At 42.7% G+C, this 19,050-nt stretch overlaps 1 protein-coding gene across 2 annotated transcripts in view; it reads left to right on the forward strand.

Annotated features, from left to right (window-relative positions):
• Positions 1 to 15,099: 15,099 nt before the first annotated feature.
• Positions 15,100 to 19,050, forward strand: part of LOC139055393 (uncharacterized) — a 442,920-nt gene continuing 438,969 nt past the window's right edge. For both annotated transcript variants that reach the window (XM_070532852.1, XM_070532850.1), the window contains exons 1-2: positions 15,100 to 15,603; positions 16,786 to 16,902. In XM_070532852.1, the coding sequence (XP_070388953.1) occupies positions 15,448 to 15,603; positions 16,786 to 16,902 (273 nt within the window). In that variant the 5' untranslated portion in view covers positions 15,100 to 15,447. The remainder of the gene's footprint in view (positions 15,604 to 16,785; positions 16,903 to 19,050) is intronic.

The raw sequence follows: 19,050 nt of genomic DNA on the forward strand, positions 1-19,050 counted from the left end.
CATGCTGCTCTTGTCCAAAAAAATATGAACCAGCTAGCCCAGTGACAAGTAGCGATGTTACATTTAGTACCGAAATTTCAGTCAACGTTGGCCAAGCTAAGTCCGGAGTCATCGTCTATCGCGTCTCTGATAACCCTTTTGTTACTTTCGAACGTTAAAACGCGTCATCCAGTCAATCAATCAGTTTGTAAGCAGACCTTGCAACTTAGCCTCCCCTTAGCGACGCAGCATTGGCCACTGTAAATGCATCTGAGCTCTGAGAGAAGACGCAAGAAAGCTGCTACCACTGGCGGCATGCGATACAATTACCTTGACCGGATGAGCAGGGATGGCCCCAAGGAAGGTTGCGGCGAACGGGTAATTTATGATGGCCAGTATCGAGTACGTGTCTCTGATCCAGTCACGGAATTCTGGGTAATTGCTGGGCTCCAGGGTGTGACAGGTACGAAACTTGGCCTGCAGCGTCTTGCAGCCCTCCGCTGTATCACGCGTCCCGTAAGAGACACATAGGGCATTGAATGAGAGGTGAATTAATATTTATTCACTTATTTATTTGATTGTACATACCGCAGTGCAATAAGCGCTATAGCAGGAGTGGTTTAACAGAGAAAAATTATACACAGAAAACTACGAAACAACGATGAGGGTGATCTGCTAGGACCATTCAGCTTGTATGGCAGATGCAAAACTTTGGGGTGAGCGTGAGCGAATAGACCCAGGTAAGGAATTCCAGTCTTTTATGGAAAAAGGAAAAAAGCTGAATTTAAATATATTAGTGGCGTGCAAAGTACACAGTAAAATAATTTACACCCTCAAGGGTGAAAACTTTTCCCCATAACACCCCACAAGGGTGTTACGATGGCGAAAATAACCCTAGGGTGTTTTAATTTTTGGCATGTGGGGTGTTTTTCCTATCAGAACAACCCATTTACAGCCAGCAAGGGTGTATTTACTTCAAGAATTACCCAAACACTGCAAGGGTGTTTCTTTTTCACTTTTACTGTCTGTTACAGTCGGCATGAAAAATGCAACTTATCGTGGCAGCATTGTACACAGGTACTTAATGACGCATCCTTGTATCCACATTGATTGTGCTGTTTTAACATTTTGTTTCTATCACAGTCATGAGCAGAGTCACAAAACAGTTCACCTATTACCTCCGGGAAATGGAAGTCTTTATAGAATACTAATAGCATAATTAAAAAAATACCGTGCAAAGAAAACGGGGACCAAGAACACATTGTGTTCTTGGGGCTCGTCAGGTTTGCGCCGTAAATTTCTTTGAATAATAGCCTACCAACGAGCTCAAACCAATGCTCTACTGATATTGTGTGCATCTGGGTTGGTGGCGGATATGAACTGTTATATGGTGTGGTGTAACGTAACTAGTGTTCATCAATAAAACAAATGTTTATTAAACTCTGGACAGAAAGCATGTATGAAAACTACAAATACAGGCAAAAATAAATGTAACAGTGCACAAGTAACCCATTTTCTGAATAAGGATACCGAGGGCGTGCAGAAACTTGCACTGCACTAAAAATATTTAAATCACAGGATCGAGAATCACGTGTGGCGCACTATTACTAAAAAAAGCAGTGTCACAGTGCATGCCTCCAGGAAAGCTGCAGAAAGAAAAATAATACAGAATGATGCAGGACTACTGTCCAGTGCAAAAATGAACACGTCAGAATACCAAAGCCGTAAATGTATCCACAGCTGTCACAGCAAATGGCTGCATTTTTACTCAGATAGTGAAGCAGTGGCATCGGCAACAGACTAATATACACCAGATATACAGTATAGACATGCCAACAGAATGACAGTAGTATACCATTCTAGTAACACACAAGCCAAAGAACCAAGACAAAATTTATTATTGAGTTATTTGTTCCTGATTTAATTATTCTCTTTTATTGTGCATGTACTGGCTATACCACTAACAAACGAAATTGCAAGAACAGCTATAAGAAAGAAACAAGCACTCTAAATGCGAAAATTGCTAAAAGTAATGAGTCGTTCCTTAAATCACAAACGTAACAACAAATAGAAGACTATACTGAGCTTGTAAGAGTACATCAACATAATCTGTAGACTGTCTTAAAAGTGTACAAACTGATAGGAATCGACAAAGCATAGGGAGAGATGTATTACTGTATACCACAAACAATGAGCACCAGTACCGGACTGATACATAAAGAGCATCGTGGATGTTTGGTTATCCAAGAGCAGATTTTAGGCTAATAATAAATAAAATATATTACACATAATTAAACAACCTATATAAGGGCATGGCGTGGGCATACAAGAGTCCTATTTCCTACACTATGAATCGTTAGCACATCCATTGAAAGGCTAGTCAAGTTCTTGATGACAATGCACTCCGGACACTTCCTCACAACGTAAGCATGAAAGTGCTCGTCGTGTTCTATTGTCTCCAGCTTCTGAGCAAAAGCAAAAATATGCCTCTGCACAGAAAAAATATTTTTAATCATAACAAAAGCTGGTTCCTCTGGACTAACATCGGTGACCACAACGCTACCAACTGTGTACAATATACCGCCAGTGCATAAAGATTTAAGAGAAAATGCCTCTCCTTCCCTCATATTCTTCGAAGAGAGAATTGTTTTTATCTGTGAAGGCATCTCCTCAAACATGATTCTTTTGCATCCTACAGTCCTAAAGGCTGCACCATGATCGCCACAAGACTGCAGGTACATCTCATAACCTTGATGGCGACTTGCAAGGGTCGATGTAATGTTTCTAAAGTTCTTCAACTTTCTGGCCAAATCCTTGAAATACTGGTGTTTTGCTTCGTATCTCATTGCCCATGCATTTATGAGTGGTCCATACATTTCCATATACTTTGGATAGTGGATCAGAAAGTGCATTTTACATGGAATAGGTACATCTCGAAAAACTTCCGTGAAGTCAACGCAAAAGCAAGAGATGAGGCGGTCTACATAAGCGATATATTCCATAGTGACTCTTCGGCTCATGAGAATATCAACTATTTTTCGCAGCAAAATGTAAAGCTCCCATTCTTCAACTCCTTTTGGAATCTGTGTACCTATGTAGAATGGCAAGTATCGAAATAAACAAAATAGTTGCGATGCGCTTCCTTTTATACTGCCTTGCAACATTGCCATTGACAACTGCTCAGGTTTGTTCCGCCTGTCATTTTCAACATAGCAGTAGCCCACAATTGAAGAGTTCAAATACTCTAAAGTAATGATTCTTTTTTTCACTAGAGAAAGGAGAACGTGCTTCAGCAAAAATGGAATTACACCTTCAAGTAAATCATGCATGAGGTCCGGGGGAAGGTGCTGCGTCGCATGAAAACCTGAAAATTTAACAGAACACTCACTCCTTACGCCATATATGGGGAGACAGCTAACCCCGCTTTGAAGTAAGCTTACTTGGCGATCGTGGGCAGCTGGCGTTCTTTCAACAAAGTCTGCCGGTCTGTGCTTTCTTCCAATTTCACTGCTCAAAGCCATGCAGTGGCGACATATTCTGCCTTTGCTGAAACTACATCTGAACCCTCCCAGTCGATGCATAGAAAGGTTGTCTCCGCAGGCAAATAAAACTGAGCCTGTGCAAACTTCCCCATTAATAAAAATGCCTGTCGTTTCAAGATGTGCAATGTCGTTAACAAGAGGTTGTAAAATTTGCTTTAAACCATATTTCACAACAAATTTTTCCTTCGCTAGCACAGCTAAATGAATTGACGAAAGCTGTGACCTTGTTTCTGGTGGGCCATTTAGAAGCGTATAATACACTGACATTATTTTGTGTTTTCCCCGTTTGCTTCCGAGGGGATCGCAAACCTCAAACTCATCCGTATACAACTGAATGCACAGCTTCTTTGTATTTCCTTGAAAGTATGCATGCTCTTGGAATGCTTTGCCATCAAAAACGTCAACAAGATAATCTCCTGAATTTCTTGACCTAATTCTTGCGTCAGCTTGAGGACTTTCGAGCAAGTTCGTTAATACTTTCAGTACAGGAACATAAGTAAACACTTCTTTCTTCCTATTAATGTCCCTACCAAGACAGATAGTTTGTGGTTCTACAAAGTTCATGCAGAACTTCCAATATTTTTCACGTTCCTGATCATTAATGAGCCTTGCTAAGTCATTCTGAATGAATGATGTGGCAGATTTGAAGCCACCATGAGCCTCAGTAAAAAAATGTGCTACGAAAGACTGAAGGTACATCACCAAATCCGCGGATATTTCTTGAATTGTTGCATTCGGTAGGCGCTTTCCCTCTTTCCATTTCAATTGTAGATGCGCAAACTGTTTAAATAAGTTTGGACACTGATCAATAGACAAGCTTGAACTTCTTTCTCCAGACACTGCAAAGCTTGTGTTTGCACTGAATAGTTCATCCCCCTCACTGCTGCCAGGAACCACCTCAATGTCATGTTCCGCATTGTCTACACCTTCTTTTGTCCCTTGTGGCTCTTCCATATCCTCAGTACCTTCGAGGAGACCTGAATGGTACCTTGAAACATGCTTTCTGTAAGCTCCATAATGTCTATATGTCCTCAGGCATCCGTCAAGTCCACACACCCAGTTCTGTTCGTGCCCATGCTCAGCGTGTAAGTGGCGAAACAAGGACTTTAGCGTGTTCTTTCTCTTTCCACACTTGTGGCACTGCATGAAGCGAATTCCAGGCATATGGGGAACAAAAGTAAGTAGGATGTCATTCACCGCGCGCAGATTACATTATTACTTATAAGAAGATGTTTCAGTGAAAAATGCACAATATGGTGCGTTGATTTGATTTGATGTTTATGTCTTTCAAAGGAAAGGGGAAACCAAGGCAAAATGTGGTAGGACTGACTGGGCCTTGGCTCCCTTGTGCTGTTTTAGTCAGGTTTATATACGTGATCCGCTTCCCCTCACTTTCGCACCTACACTTTACTTCACTTTGATACTCCTGATGCTGCTGTATTAAAATAAGCCTGTCGAGCGTAGCTGCATAGGAATGCATGCTACTGAGAACACTTAAGAACCCGGCCAAGCATGGCTCGCTCCATACCGTATTCGCGGCGTTGCCTGTACCTCGATGTACTGCACGTATTTCGCCTTATAATGCAATACAAGGTTGATTTGTGCAACGAGTGGTTGAGTACTAATGACAGAATTTAACTGAGTGCTTTCGTCATCGGGCAAGTGCTTGAATGTCGCGGAGGAGTCTGTAATCGTATCCTGCATTTACCTCAATTTCTCGTTTATTAAGGCTCTGTTCGAAATAATATTGACGCCTTAGAGATTCCCGAGAAGTAATCTATCACTTTAGTTTAACTTAATATTTGCCTTTAGTGTCCCTTTATTTTTGGAGCATCGCGCTGCGTTGCTGGTGAACCTAGGTTCAAGTCCTCTATCAAACACGTTATCCATCTTTGTTTTTTGTGGATTATTCGGCTGGACAAGAGCACTCAGCCGCAGCTAAAAAGTCCGTTAGGGTCTACAAAGAAAGTTTCGCTCTAAAAGCACTCGACTGCCGAAGCAGTTGATCATGGGAAAAACCGAGAGCAGAGCAGCGAAATTCGGGCAGCGGCAGCATCTATTTACCAAATTTCCAAGGATTAGAACTGAGAAACTCAAAAGCAGTCTGCAGAGAATAACCTTTCTTTGCAACAAAGTGTTGCAGGACAACTGGGCTAAATTTTAATATTCATCATTTTATACTAAATTTGTAAATTTTACAAACTGCAAATGATTATAACAGTGGCTTACCTGGCCTGCAATGCTTTGTAGAAAGTCAGTGGCGATGTACTGGGTCCGTCAGTCGCAGGTCAAAGAAATCACAAAGCACGCAAAAACAAATGACAGAAGAAGCATACCCTCACTGACTCGACTGCTAAACGTGCTGGCACTTTATACCAGTGCGGCCTATTGTAGCCGTGTGCGGCGCGCCCTGCGTACCTCCTCTCCGGCGGGTTATTTTGTTGTGAATACTCCTGCCGTGGAAAGGGAAGAGTGGCACGTTGTCGTGTGTCTTACGATATTTTTATGCAGTCCCTTTATGTACTAGTGTAAGAAGCAAAATATTTCTTAAATAACTTTTTTCTCCATATTCGTCATTCGTCTTTCAGCAACCTTTTTTCTGTGTTGGAGATCAAGCCAGGTTTCCGCGAAATCCTCATGCAGATATATTTAAATGTGTCCATCCGATGAGTGTGGTTGATCCGATGCTTTGTTCTCCCTTAGTGCTTAAAAAAAGCATCGTGTTAAAAAAAATTGGTTTTAGAGGCCGCTGTCGTCAGTGCAGAAGACCCACTCGGCGCGACACGTCAAGCCACTGTGCAAGACCAGATCCGCCGAGATACTGAGAGACCCGGCAGCCAGCAGTCACGCCAAAGCCAAAAGAGTAGAAAGAGCTACGCGAAAAGACAATTAGTTCATACTATTTCTTTTCAGTCTTTATTGTTTGTTTCATTGGCTTGGTGTAACAAACAAATCATCCAGCCCAGGTTTCCCTTATTCTTTCCGCTAACTGATAAGCAGGAATTTACAAAGTAAAATATAGTACAAAGGCTTCATGACACTATGTGCAATCGCGAACGGACGCGAACAGAGATAGAAACACACTGTGTGCTTTTTTTTCTAAATCCCCGTCCAGCTGCGCTTGCATTTGGTATCACGAATCCAAACCACTAGCCTGCCAACGTGCTTAAATCAAGTACAAAGTCACCTTATCACGTCTAGGAACGGAAAGTACTTCTACGATTTCGACGACAATTGCTTTGTTCTAAAATACATCAAATATTACGGAGGATACAAAGTGGGGATGGATGAGAATTTATTGAGAAAACGCCAATATGAGCCTGAAGTAATATCGATATTCTAGCCTCTATACTCTAGTCAGAGGGAAGGGGAAGAGAAAAAAGAAAGGACAAAAGGAAGTGCACGATACTAGCGCAGATACTGCGCGCGTATCGTTTACTTCCTTCTGTCCTTCGTCCAGGTTTCGCTGAATATGTTCAGTTACCAACTATAGCCCAGCTTGCTATGTTAAAACATTCCCGCCCAACGGCCTTGTTATTAAGTGGCTCCAACGAAGAAGTCAATGTCTGCCATTCTCGATTTTACTTGGTACAGGCAACATGTATATACTCCAATATCGCAGATATATCAGATGTGTCACAGTCTGCTGAGTCCGAGCTGTTCGATGCAAGTATTCTCGCGTAAGGGCAACATCTAGACCACGCCTGTATAGGAGACGCTCGCATGAATAAATTGGATGCGATTCAGCAACCGAAATGTCCTATGCGGACATTTCTGTTTGTGACGATTTGTGACGTTTGTGACGATTTTGTTGTATTGCCCAATGCCCTGTTGTGGATTTCCGCATAGCGTCGGTGAGAAAAGCAATAGCAATATCGAAATGAGAACCGTGTGATGACGAGTACGTCATCATTTAAGGCCATTTAATTCATTGGATTGTTACATTCCAGCAGATATGGGCGTTGGTAAGTGAGAAGCAACATATAAAAGACGATTTTGATGACCAACGCCTTTTTCGAGAATACTGTTGTGCACCTCATGACGAGGGTGCTGCGCCGGGCTGTTTAGCTGTAGGTTCCATTGCGTGTCCGGCGAAATGAAACTTGGTTTCTGAAATATTCTGCGCGCACCCTGCGTCCGGCTGCCAAATTCTGGCAGTTAAGAGCGTTGTTAAATGAAGCGCAAAACATAAAAGTCCACTTCGATGAGCAACGCCTTTTTCGAGAATACCATTACAGACTTCGTGATGAGGCTACAGCGCCAAGCTGGTTAGCTGTGAATTAATTTTGTGAGCATATGAGTTAGTGCCTTGTACAAATCTGGAACTATAATTATTTTCCTCAAGCAGGCCTTATTTGCTTTACAAAAAATAAAAACCCTGTCGCAATGATTCTTGCACGACTTAACAAAAAAAAGTTCTGCCTTTATTTCTACATGAATCGACATAGTTCAAGTTCTGTGTAGCGTACCACTGTCCATCCTTTAGCCAAATGTGAACTCTCTCCGTTTAATCGTTTTCACAAAAGAATACCATATTTGTGGAAAGTAAAAAAAAAAATTAAATGTTTCTATTAATAATTTTGGGCTTAATGGCAGCCCAACTGTAGCAGATACCATTTAAAGATTTAAAAAACTCGCACACCTGTGGTGACGACCCCTTTGACTTTTCAAAGTGTCATCGCACCTGAAAGATTCTTCACGCACATCTGCCAAATTCCTGCAGTTTTGGTCACTGTTAAAATTAAAGAGCGTTTAAAATCCAGCTTAGACGGAGCCAGCGTGTTTCTGCCTCTTCCTTCGTTTTCCCAGGAATGCTGCTCCTGCTACAGCTGTGTTGAGCGACTGTAGGCGGGTGATTGACCCTATCGAGCTGTGTGGTGGTTGTCACAATGCTTTCTGGAACGCCCTGGCCGTGAATGCACGTTAGCCCCCCCCCCCCTTCCCCCCCGCACCTGTCAAACCATTGCAGTAGCTGCTGCGGTTACTTTCATACTCACGTGCAATAACCCAGAAGGGAGATGGTATGGTAGAAAGGGGAGACATAGTAGATGAACCCGGTTTCTGCAGAATTGCACGCCTAATGCCTGTCTGTTAAAGTGCTGCGGTTTCGAACGTTGTTAAATGGAAAAAAAAAAGAAGGTTTAAACGGAAACTTCGACGGAGCCAACGACTTTTTGAAGAATGCTATTTTACATTTCATGACGAGCGTGCAACGCCAGGCTGGTTGAGCACGTGCGATTTCGCGTCGTGTAGGCAAAATAAAATAAATCAATCAATCTTCCAATATCAATCGCCAATTCGGATAAGCCAAATTTCCGCAGCCGCCACTGATGCTTCTTACTCCGATATACGAGAAGCCGGCATATTCTACGCTTAATGGGCGGGAAGTAAATTTCTCTTGGGCCAAAAAGAGCTGTCCCGTCGTCTGTGAACAGCCCTAGGCTGGTTAGCTATTAGCCCCGAGAACGAACTACAGGGCCGTTGCGAGCTTGTTACGTCAGGGCACAGACAAGCGCCTGTTGTCTGCTGCAGTTCTGGCGGGGCGCCTTCTGCAGTGTTTTCGTTTGTTCGCTCTCGTTCCCTCTGCTTGTATACTTATGGCAGTCGTCTGAAATATATTTTTACGACGTCTTCGTTTGCAAAAATTTATCCAAAGAGCTTATTTCTTAGACGACAATACAATTCTCAAAGGCAGCGCTACGGTGCCAGCCGAAGGAGCGCAGACCGCGCGGATCGACAACCGCAATAACATAGCCTGTAAGAATTCAGTTTTGATACGATACCTGGAGCGGTGCCACAAGTGTGGCACAAACGCTGGCTATATATGAATTCTACAAGAGTTACCTTGATTTTAATCCGCTGAGACAGGTTTGCTCACGACGAGTGATTCATGGTATAATTTAGAATTTTTGCATCTCTTCACAGAAACGTACGCTCGGCAGTAACAGGAGGACTTAAGTAACATTGCAGTTCAGATTCTACCATCACCACAAGCTTCTTTAACTGCATCTAAAAATTAGGCGGTTTTTCACGTGTTTATCTTAAGTGGCGGTAACTTCAAGTAATGCTAACTGAGGTTTACAGCTGTTTGCAGGATACGAAAAGGAATGTACCAATATATATTCCCTTTTCCATGATACACGTTCAACTCCCCTGAGGAATGTACATGACGAATCTGTTTGGCGAACTGGCACAGGCTGCTTGGCCGAATTTTTTTAGTGAAATATGCCTTTTGGACCGTATGGCTACAACTAGCTACAAAGAAGCCGAAGCGCCATTCATAAGTAGTATGGGATATATTGAAGCTATATTTGTGTGTGGAGGGTGAAAAATCAAGCGACATATGTCAGGCTTGTGGTGTCTTCCTTATGAAGGTTTGCGAAGTTCTCTTTTATGTACTCACGAAGTGAATAGTTCTACGTTTGTATAATTAAACGACGCTGAATCGAGACATGGTGCGGCAGAAGGTGTTTGAATTTTGCTTTTCTAGGCAGCCCAAGCTGCGCTGTGGTACCTCGAGTATACTTTAGGCATCGAAATTGGCGCTGTAAAAAACTGATTCATGGTTTTAACTCTTAAGTTGTAGTAAACTGATGGAAGTCGTGAACAATGCGTGCCTCGCCATAACGACAGCCGGTTGCTTCCGTTGCGTGAGGGGTGTGTCATATTGCCGATAAAGGCTTTTGAGGGCCACCATGAAACACTTCATGGCTTGCAATTGATTGGCTCTCGATCTTAACCACGAAACTTTTCTTTTAGATGATTGTTACTATGGTATTTATGAATTAACTATATATGTAGATACTATATATGACGCGCCGTCGTGTTAGTCGCCATGAGCAATTCGTGTTATGGGGACCTGTTTCAGAGAGCGGTGAAAGTAGCTGCAAATTTTCATACGAAATGCGCACCTAACTTTTTCTTTTACGCATTAATAAAGTGGCCATATTTGACTACAACAATTCACCAGAGTAATAAAAATCATGATGACAGCTTCGCTGGGCAGTGTCTTTCTAACACGGATAACATGTTGACACCGAATACCAAGATCTTTCTTCCATGTAAAATGCAATGTCTCTCATAGCTAAGTACTCAGGGAATAAGTGTTTAGCGAAGCATTATACACAGCTTCGCGTCTTGAATTTGTAGACATTCTTTTTACGCAAAATTTATGGACGGACATGGCGCATATATGCGTTACAATAGCAGTAAACCCTTTCAACACTACATAGCTTGCGATATCCAAGCCGCAAATTTTTTCGACTCACGAACTTTAGAAGAAGGAACTGTGATTCATGCATGGCAGCAGAAAGAAGGCGACTGTCCTTCAATAAGTACGGCTCGATTCGCCCATACCTCAAGCATACAGGAAGAGAACGAGCGCGCGCGGCAGCCGAGCTAGCCGGAGGGAGCGGCGTCCTGGCCGTGACGTCAATCGCGACAGGGTGCCACTCCAAATTCTCGCCGCTTATACGTTCCTTTGCGTGTCCGGCGAAATAAAAATTTCGTAATGGTTTTAGCATTTCTGAAGTATTCTGCACGCACCCTACGTCCGGCTGCCAAATTCTGGCTGTTACGAACGTTGTTAAATGAAGAGCAAAACATAAAAATCGATTTCGGTAAGCAACGCCTTTTTTGAGAATACCATTACAGATTTCGTGATGAGGCTACAGCGCCAAGCGGGTTAGCTGTGAATTAATTTTGCGAACATTTGAGTTAGTGCCTTGTACAAATCTGGAACTATAATTATTTTCCTCAAGCATGCCTTATTTGCTTTACAAAAAAATAAAAACCCTGTCGCAATAATTCTTGCACGACTTAACAAAAAAAATTCTGCCTTTATTTCTACATGAATCGACATGGTTCAAGTTCTGTGTAGCGTACCACTGTCCATCCTTTAGCCAAATGTGAACTCTCTCCGTTTAATCGTTTTCACAAAAGAATACCATATTTGTGGAAAGTAAAAAAAAATTAAATGTTTCTATTAATAATTTTGGGCTTTATGGCAGCCCAACTGTAACTGATACCATTTAAAGAATTAAAAAAACACGCACATCTGTATACCATATTTGTGGAAAGTAAAAAAAAATGATGTTTCTATTAATAATTTTTGGCTTAATTGCAGCCCAACTGTAACTGATACCATTTAAAGAATTTAAAGAACACGTACATCTGTATACCATATATGTGGAAAGTAAAAAAAATTAAATGTTTCTATTAATAATTTTGGGCTTAATGGCAGCCCAACTGTAGCAGATACCATTTAAAGATTTAAAAAACACGCACACCTGTGGTGACGACCCCTTTGAACTTTCAAAGTGTCATCGCAGCTGAAAGATTCTTCACGCACATCTGCCAAATTCCTGCAGTTTTGGTCACTGTTAAAATTAAAGAGCGTTTAAAATCCAGCTTAGACGGAGCCAGCGTGTTTCTGCCTCTTCCTTCATTTTCCCACGAATGCTGCTCCTGCTACAGCTGTGTTGAGCGACTCTAGGCGGGTGATTGACCCTATCGAGCTGTGTGGTGGTTGTCACAATGCTTTCTGGAACGCCCTGGCCGTGAATGCACGTTAGCCCTCCCCCCCCCCCTTCCCCCCCGCACCTGTCAAACCATTGCAGTAGCTGCTGCGGTTACTTTCATACTCACGTGCAATAACCCAGAAGGGAGATGGTATGGTAGAAAGAGGAGACATAGTACGAGAAGCCAACGCCCCGACGAACCCAGTTTCTGCAGAATTGCACGCCTAATGCCTGTCTGTTAAAGTGCTGCGGTTTTGAACGTTGTTAAATGGAAAAAAAAAGAAGGTTTAAACGGAAACTTCGACGGAGCCAACGACTTTTTGAAGAATGCTATTTTACATTTCATGACGAGCGTGCAACGCCAGGCTGGTTAAGCACGTGCGATTTCGCGTCGTGTAGGCAAAATAAAATCAATCAATCAATCTTCTAATATCAATCGCCAATTCGGATAAGCCAACTTTCCACAGCCGCCACCGAGGCTTCTTACTCCGATCTTCGCGGAGCCGGCATATTCTACGCTTAATGGGCGCGAAGTAAATTTCTCTTGGGCCAAAAAGAGCTGCCCCGTCATCTGTGACGACGTGGTAAACTCCATGGCTGGTAGCACCATTGATACAATAAATGAGGTGGTACTCGAGAAAACTACAAGAACCAGCGGCGTTAATGCACCATACATGCAGCTGATAATGCCCTGAAAATGTAGGTGTACGTTTCAACACAATGAGGATCCGGAAAAATTTGCGCGTGATAGTTGAAATGTTACATTTTTAAGAAAACCTCACATTTATACAGCGCCGACAAGCAACTCAGTAGATTAAGTAACAGTGAATAAATGAATTCGCTTTAATTGAGCTGCGTATATTCCATCCTTATGTCTGCCTTTTAGTTGTAATGCTGATTCATTTGCTATTTCAGGTCAGGGATATTGAGATGCATCCGATGTAATAGATATGGAGTTTTGTTGTTCACGTATGTTAAACCGCTGACGAACATCTGATATGGCAAGCACGTCTTCACGGTCGCTTCGAGTAACGAAAGTGTACCTAATAAATAAATAAATAAATAAATAAATAAATAAATAAATAAATAAATAAATAAATAAATAGGTAGAAATTGATCATATATGTTATACACTGACGGGGGGGGATATTATTGCAGAACTTTCATAACGAAGTCAGCTTCAAAACAGGCCACAAATTTTTACATCCTCATTGTACTAATTTGCGAAGCTGCCTGCTCTTTAGTGTAACCTACTTTATGAACCACAGCCTTCTACGAGCTCTAACTCCATCACGTTGTGAGACGCAGTACAATGTCACTTGAGAGTTACGCCGCTTATGCAATTCGTCCGCCATTCCGCCAAACCCTTGATAACGTAGAAAACGTAGAAAATGGCACGAGAAAGGGTGCCTGACAATGTAGGTGAATGCCACTTGTTTCGAACTTTCAATCCTATAATTTATACGAAAGTTTGCCGAAGACAAAGCAAAGGCCTGATTGGACTGAGCTGTGTGGCAGGACTTTGCTGTTCTCTGTGAGTTCCATAGTTTCCAAGTAAATTCATTTTAAGTAAGTCTCACGTATATACTTTTACAATTTTTCTCTTGGCTACGCAATGCCGCGAAAAGAATCGAAGCGTAAGCAGCTACAAAATCTTTTAAATGCGGAATACTGCAATTCTGGCAACTACGACAACGCGCGAAACCTTTTCGAAGTCATTTTGTGCGTCGAAAATAGAAGCACAACGTCTAATATAACATTTGTGCAGTATGTTCCTGTGTATGATGGTTCACAGGTTAGTTTGGAATAAATAAGCTGTTTTAGGATAAATAAACTGAGGTGTACTTTGGAATAATACGATTTGATTTTCGTAACGCAGAAGCCTTTTTCTCGCAACACGCGACTCACCAAGAACTTGAAACTTGGAAGCAACGAGTTAATTCATTAGTAATTGGCGCACTATACATAGATTCAGTTCTCGCAAACGAGTAATTAAAACGTTATTCAATTTCTTGAATTTTCTAGCCTGGTACTGAGTAGCCTATGTCTTATAGTTAATTATTCTTTACGAAGTATGTCTGCCTGAGAGCTCTGAATTAGCCAGATTTTGGAACGAGGCGTACAGCGCAGCACTCCTACCGCCTTTATGACGTTGCCAAGGGCAATATGGCTTCAAATGTCTGTCCTCCACCCTATTTTTCTTCCTTTTCTTTCTTTTTTTTTGTAGCAGCGTTTGTTTGCGCAATCAGCACGCCATTACACAAATTCCAAATTCTGTTTTGGTGCTTTGCTCCTTCAGTCGATACCGAAAAAGTACATGCGGCAGAAGAGACTAAGCTTTTGAGATTAATTTAGGTTAGTGAAAGTGAAGTTCCGTTTCTGTGACTGCAAGCGACAATCTCGAAGGCCATGCAAAACCCTCTTACTCGCAATGAGTGGGGTCCAAAATATGACGACTATATATAGTCCACTAAAGCGTGCCTTCAAAGTTTGTTTCTGTTCTTTCAAGGAAGCTGACGCTGTGCGCAGAATATGAATACCTAATTTTTTAAAACAATGTGTTTATTTCGTGTTTCAGGCTCGCAAAATGGTTTTCGCCTATGCAGTAAGCTTAAGCATTGCTCAAAGCAACGCAAGGACAGGACTTAAGCAATAAAAGCAACGCAGGACACCTTGCCCGCTTAAGTCCTGTCCCTTCGTCGCTTTGCGCAACCACGTTAATTATGTCGAACCAACTGGCTCATTGGGCAATCTTCCTCTATTATAAGCATTGCCTTCGAGATCTGGCTTTGTTATCCAGAAAGCGCCGTCACATGGGGCATGGATTTGCACACCACTTCAATCGAGCAGCTGAATGCTTGTTTAGTTCTTCGTGATTTGGGAGAGGGAAAGTACGCCTAATTCTGCAGCCCATGTGGGAGCACGGCGCAGCGTATTAGGGATGGGGGCGGGGGATGAAAGATGAGGGAATGGAGGGGGAAAGGGAGAGTAGGTTTCAGGCAGCATACGTCAGCTTCATCCAAGGGGGGGGGGGGGTGTTGCTATCGGTGTAGCGCCTACTTGAATGGCCTGCTTTCCCTTTTTTATTCTTTTGTGTGTCGGCCTTTTTTGTATCTGTGCGTGTGCGCGCGAGTGTGAGTGTGTTGGGCAGGCCTCGTTCCCCTCGCTCCCTGCGTTCGCATGCTCGGTCCAAAGAAGGCAGTCCAATCAGCACCAACATCCACTTTTCAAGATGGCCGGCATGGCGGTGAGGATGGTTTATAAGACCCAGTCGTGCGGTTCGTCATTTCAAAGCGTTGTAGCGGCTGCTTCGCGACGATCTGCATCACTTCAACGTCTCACTGCACCTGCGTCGTCTGTAACGCCAGTCCGCTTTTGCAAAGCTCGATTGCGTTCATCGAGGTGACATGACTGCTGTCACATGCCTAGTGACTGTGGGTGCCAATGGGGCTCGGAGGAAGATGCGGCTTACAGAGGAGCCCAATTTGCGTGCTCTCAAGGCATCTGCCAGTGTTTGCAGTCTTCTGGCTGCAGAGATCAACTTTGATACCGACAGATTTCAGGTAAGCTTCACGAATTTTAACCGTTTTAAGCGTAGGTCGGCTGAATAAGCCGATTTTCTCCTACTTGTTCACCGATATTTAAGCAGGCCATGTATACTCACACCCATGTGCACTTACGTTACCGCTCCCAGCCACTCATACTCACCAACACTCACTCGTGTTCTTAGTCACGTCACACCTGCAGCCCCTGTTCACGCTCATACTCGGTCTACTCCCCCTCACTGGCACTTGCTCACACATGCATCTACTCGCACACGCCAACACTCGCTCAATTTCACACTGAAGTAACTGTCACCGACACTCGTTCGTATTCCCATTAAGTCTCGTGTACGGATCAGTTCACACTCACCGGCACTCATTAACGCTGTATCTCAATCCCGTGAAGTCGGCGATGAGTGTAGTGTTGAGTCACTAGGCCGACCTATGGTTAGAACGTTCTGAACAACTGAAACTTTAAAACAGTATTGAAAATCGTATATAACTTTTTTTTAGTTCTAAACAAATTGAGAGGGAATGTGTGTACTTCTCAGTTCATAAAAAAATGAGGCTTCATTATTCTTTCATATTCATGTAATACAATTCACAGTCCGGTCAACAGAGAAGCTTGCGAATGAGAAATTACTGTTTTGGATTCTCTGGCGCATTGTGACAATTTTAGTATACTGTTTGTGGAAAGACAGAAATGTGGTACTTTACAGCACCTTGCAATGCTCAGGGGTTCAAACATGATAATGAGCCCGCATGGCGGCCGATGCTTTTTGCCCCAGCGCTGGGAGCTGGGGACACCGAACTTGTGCGTTGTAGTGTTCGATGAAGGTAAGGGTATTTGTCGTGACTCATTGCGACGCATTTGGCCTCCCAACGATCACTCTGATCCCATCTATGGCGCAAAAAGCATCGGCTACCTTGCGGGCGAATTATTGTGTTTGAATCGCTGAGCACTGAGAGTGTTTTAAAGGGATGCAAGTGCGATAAGGTAGTTGATAGAGCAAATTTTATAAATTATAGCACTGTGCATTGTTGAAGGGATGTAAATATTGTACAACTAGCTAAATATCTAAAGGAGCCGGTAAGACATGATAGCAGCTCTTGAGTCTTCTGGGATCATAACGCAGGTCAAAATTGAATATTGTGGTTCGTGTCGTATTGTTTTTCTGATGCAGAATATTATATTTTCTACAGATTTTTGACAAAGACTTCAATGATTTTGTGGATTTGTTGGACGAGGATCCTATCCCTGATATGGCTGTTGTGCGAGTTGTCAAGCCAGTACATGAGGCAGAAGTATGCACTGAAGAGGTGAGTGCTGCACATTGAAACAATTATGGTGCATTCATTCTTGTGTTGTTGGCATTTGTGTCAAACTGGGCACGCCAGGGCTAACACCTGCCATGTGCAGGAAGCAGCGGCCTAATGAAAGGTATCTAATGATAATATGTACTGCGACATCCAATTTGGACAAGTGCAAGCCACACGTTGGCATTATGAAAGCTCTTGGCAAGAGCAGAGATAAAAAGCACGCAAACTGCTTGAGGCATGTCACAATAAAGGGTCCCTCACCAGGCCCTATAGGAAATTTTCGTTGTGCACTGGAAGTTACTTGTCCTCTAGGGAGCGTTCTGCCGCAAAAATTTTTCAAGTCGCCTCATTAATAGCAGAGATAGAAATATTTCAGTACCGCGAACCCATGATATTGGAGTCACTCCGCGTTAGCCCCTTCCTGCACGGCTAACTGAATCGCCCGTACTTTGAGCAGATCTTTCGTGACAAGCCGCTGTGCCGGTCACTGCTCTTGCACATATACCGCAAGCAGCTCTTCTATTTCGGCGAAGCGGCCCTGCTTCGGTCCTCGGATACCCTTCCTTGTTGCTTTGCTGGCGAAAATATTCTTCAGTTTGCGCCAGTCCAGCACGCAAGTTTCAGGAACTCCAAACGCTCGTGATGTGGCCCGATTTCCGTCCGTCTCCGCGCACATAACTTTCCTTAAATGCGGCATCATGATGACTCGGCGTGTCTTCGCAGTTGGCGCTTCCAGCTGATTGAATAAACGCAGAAAACGGGAAGACAGGCGGCAGACTAGGTTACACCAGCGCCTGGTTACACGTACAACATGGAAGTCTGCACATGAAGGAAGTTACGGCAGCTAGGCTAGAAGCGCGTAGGAAGAGGCAATTTTTCGATTGCCAATGGCGATATGGTAACGTGGATTTAGGGTCGTACTCGATTCTAACGCGCGTGCAATTTTTGGGCCCGTTTTATCGGAAAAAAGGTGTGCATTAAATTCGAGTAAATATGGTATTTTTCAAAGGAAAAATAAAGTATATAATTGTGTAAAGCTGGTTAGAGAGGGTTTTACATTGCAGGTTGCAATTTTCAAAAATGCTGGCCATAATAATACTAGTGCATTGTTTTATACATTATGTTGGATTATCTTGTATTTTGCAATGTAGTATTGCACAGTGAATGTACAGTTGAGCTCCTAATGAAAAGTATGTGCTGATTGCTTGTGACACTGGCCACATTTGTTACTGTAGGCACTGCAGTATCTTCCCATAGCTTTTACATTTGTGGTGAAGCTAATGGTGAATGTCAGCAGCTGATTCCTATGAATGGTATGATTTCCCTTGCAGTACCCTTTAACTATTGTTTCTGCATATTTTGTTAAATTTTTGTTTTATGTGTGTAGATGGGCTGCTTGGTCTGTTCAATTTAATTGTGAAAAATGCAATGCAGATTTATGCACCTGGGCACCCTGATAGCCAAGTTCACATTAAGGAATACTACTTTAGATTATTATAAAAATCGCGGTATTTCACCTGAATGCCAAGAGATCCTTTTCTGAAAAAAAAAAAGATGCCATGAGGGCACTCAGAACTTTGCACGCGCAAGTGAAAGTATGCTATGCAGAATATTTTACAAGAGTATTGTTCATACCTAATACTGCAATATAAAGGCACCAATCTTTCATTACTATTGCAAATAATTTACTGGCAGTTTTCTTATTCCAAGGCACAGATAAATATTACCAACAGATGCATTGCGATTTTTATTGCACCATACATTACTACACATTTCAGCAGTCGAAATAAAAATATAGTATGTAGAGCATTTCGATCAGAATGAAATTATGTGGGTTGAGGTGCGAAAACCTCAACCTGATTATGAGGTACGCCGTATAGTGGGGGACTCTGGAAACTTAGACCACCCGGGTTTCTTTAACGTGCACCTAAATCTAAGGATACAGGTTTTTTCACATTTCGTCCCCATTCAAATGCAGCCGCCGTGGTCGGGGTTCGATCCAGAGATATATGGACCATTTATAGCACGCTTTGATATAAATGAGACGAAGTTTGTTGAACTGAACCTTTGCAGTGACGCACAAATATGTCACCTTTGCAGCAAAGCACATCGCTCAGAATGTTAGACTAGCTTGCCTTTCACATTTTT

The sequence above is a fragment of the Dermacentor albipictus genome, chromosome 1, assembly GCF_038994185.2.
Source record: "Dermacentor albipictus isolate Rhodes 1998 colony chromosome 1, USDA_Dalb.pri_finalv2, whole genome shotgun sequence".
NCBI classification, from domain to species: domain Eukaryota; kingdom Metazoa; phylum Arthropoda; class Arachnida; order Ixodida; family Ixodidae; genus Dermacentor; species Dermacentor albipictus.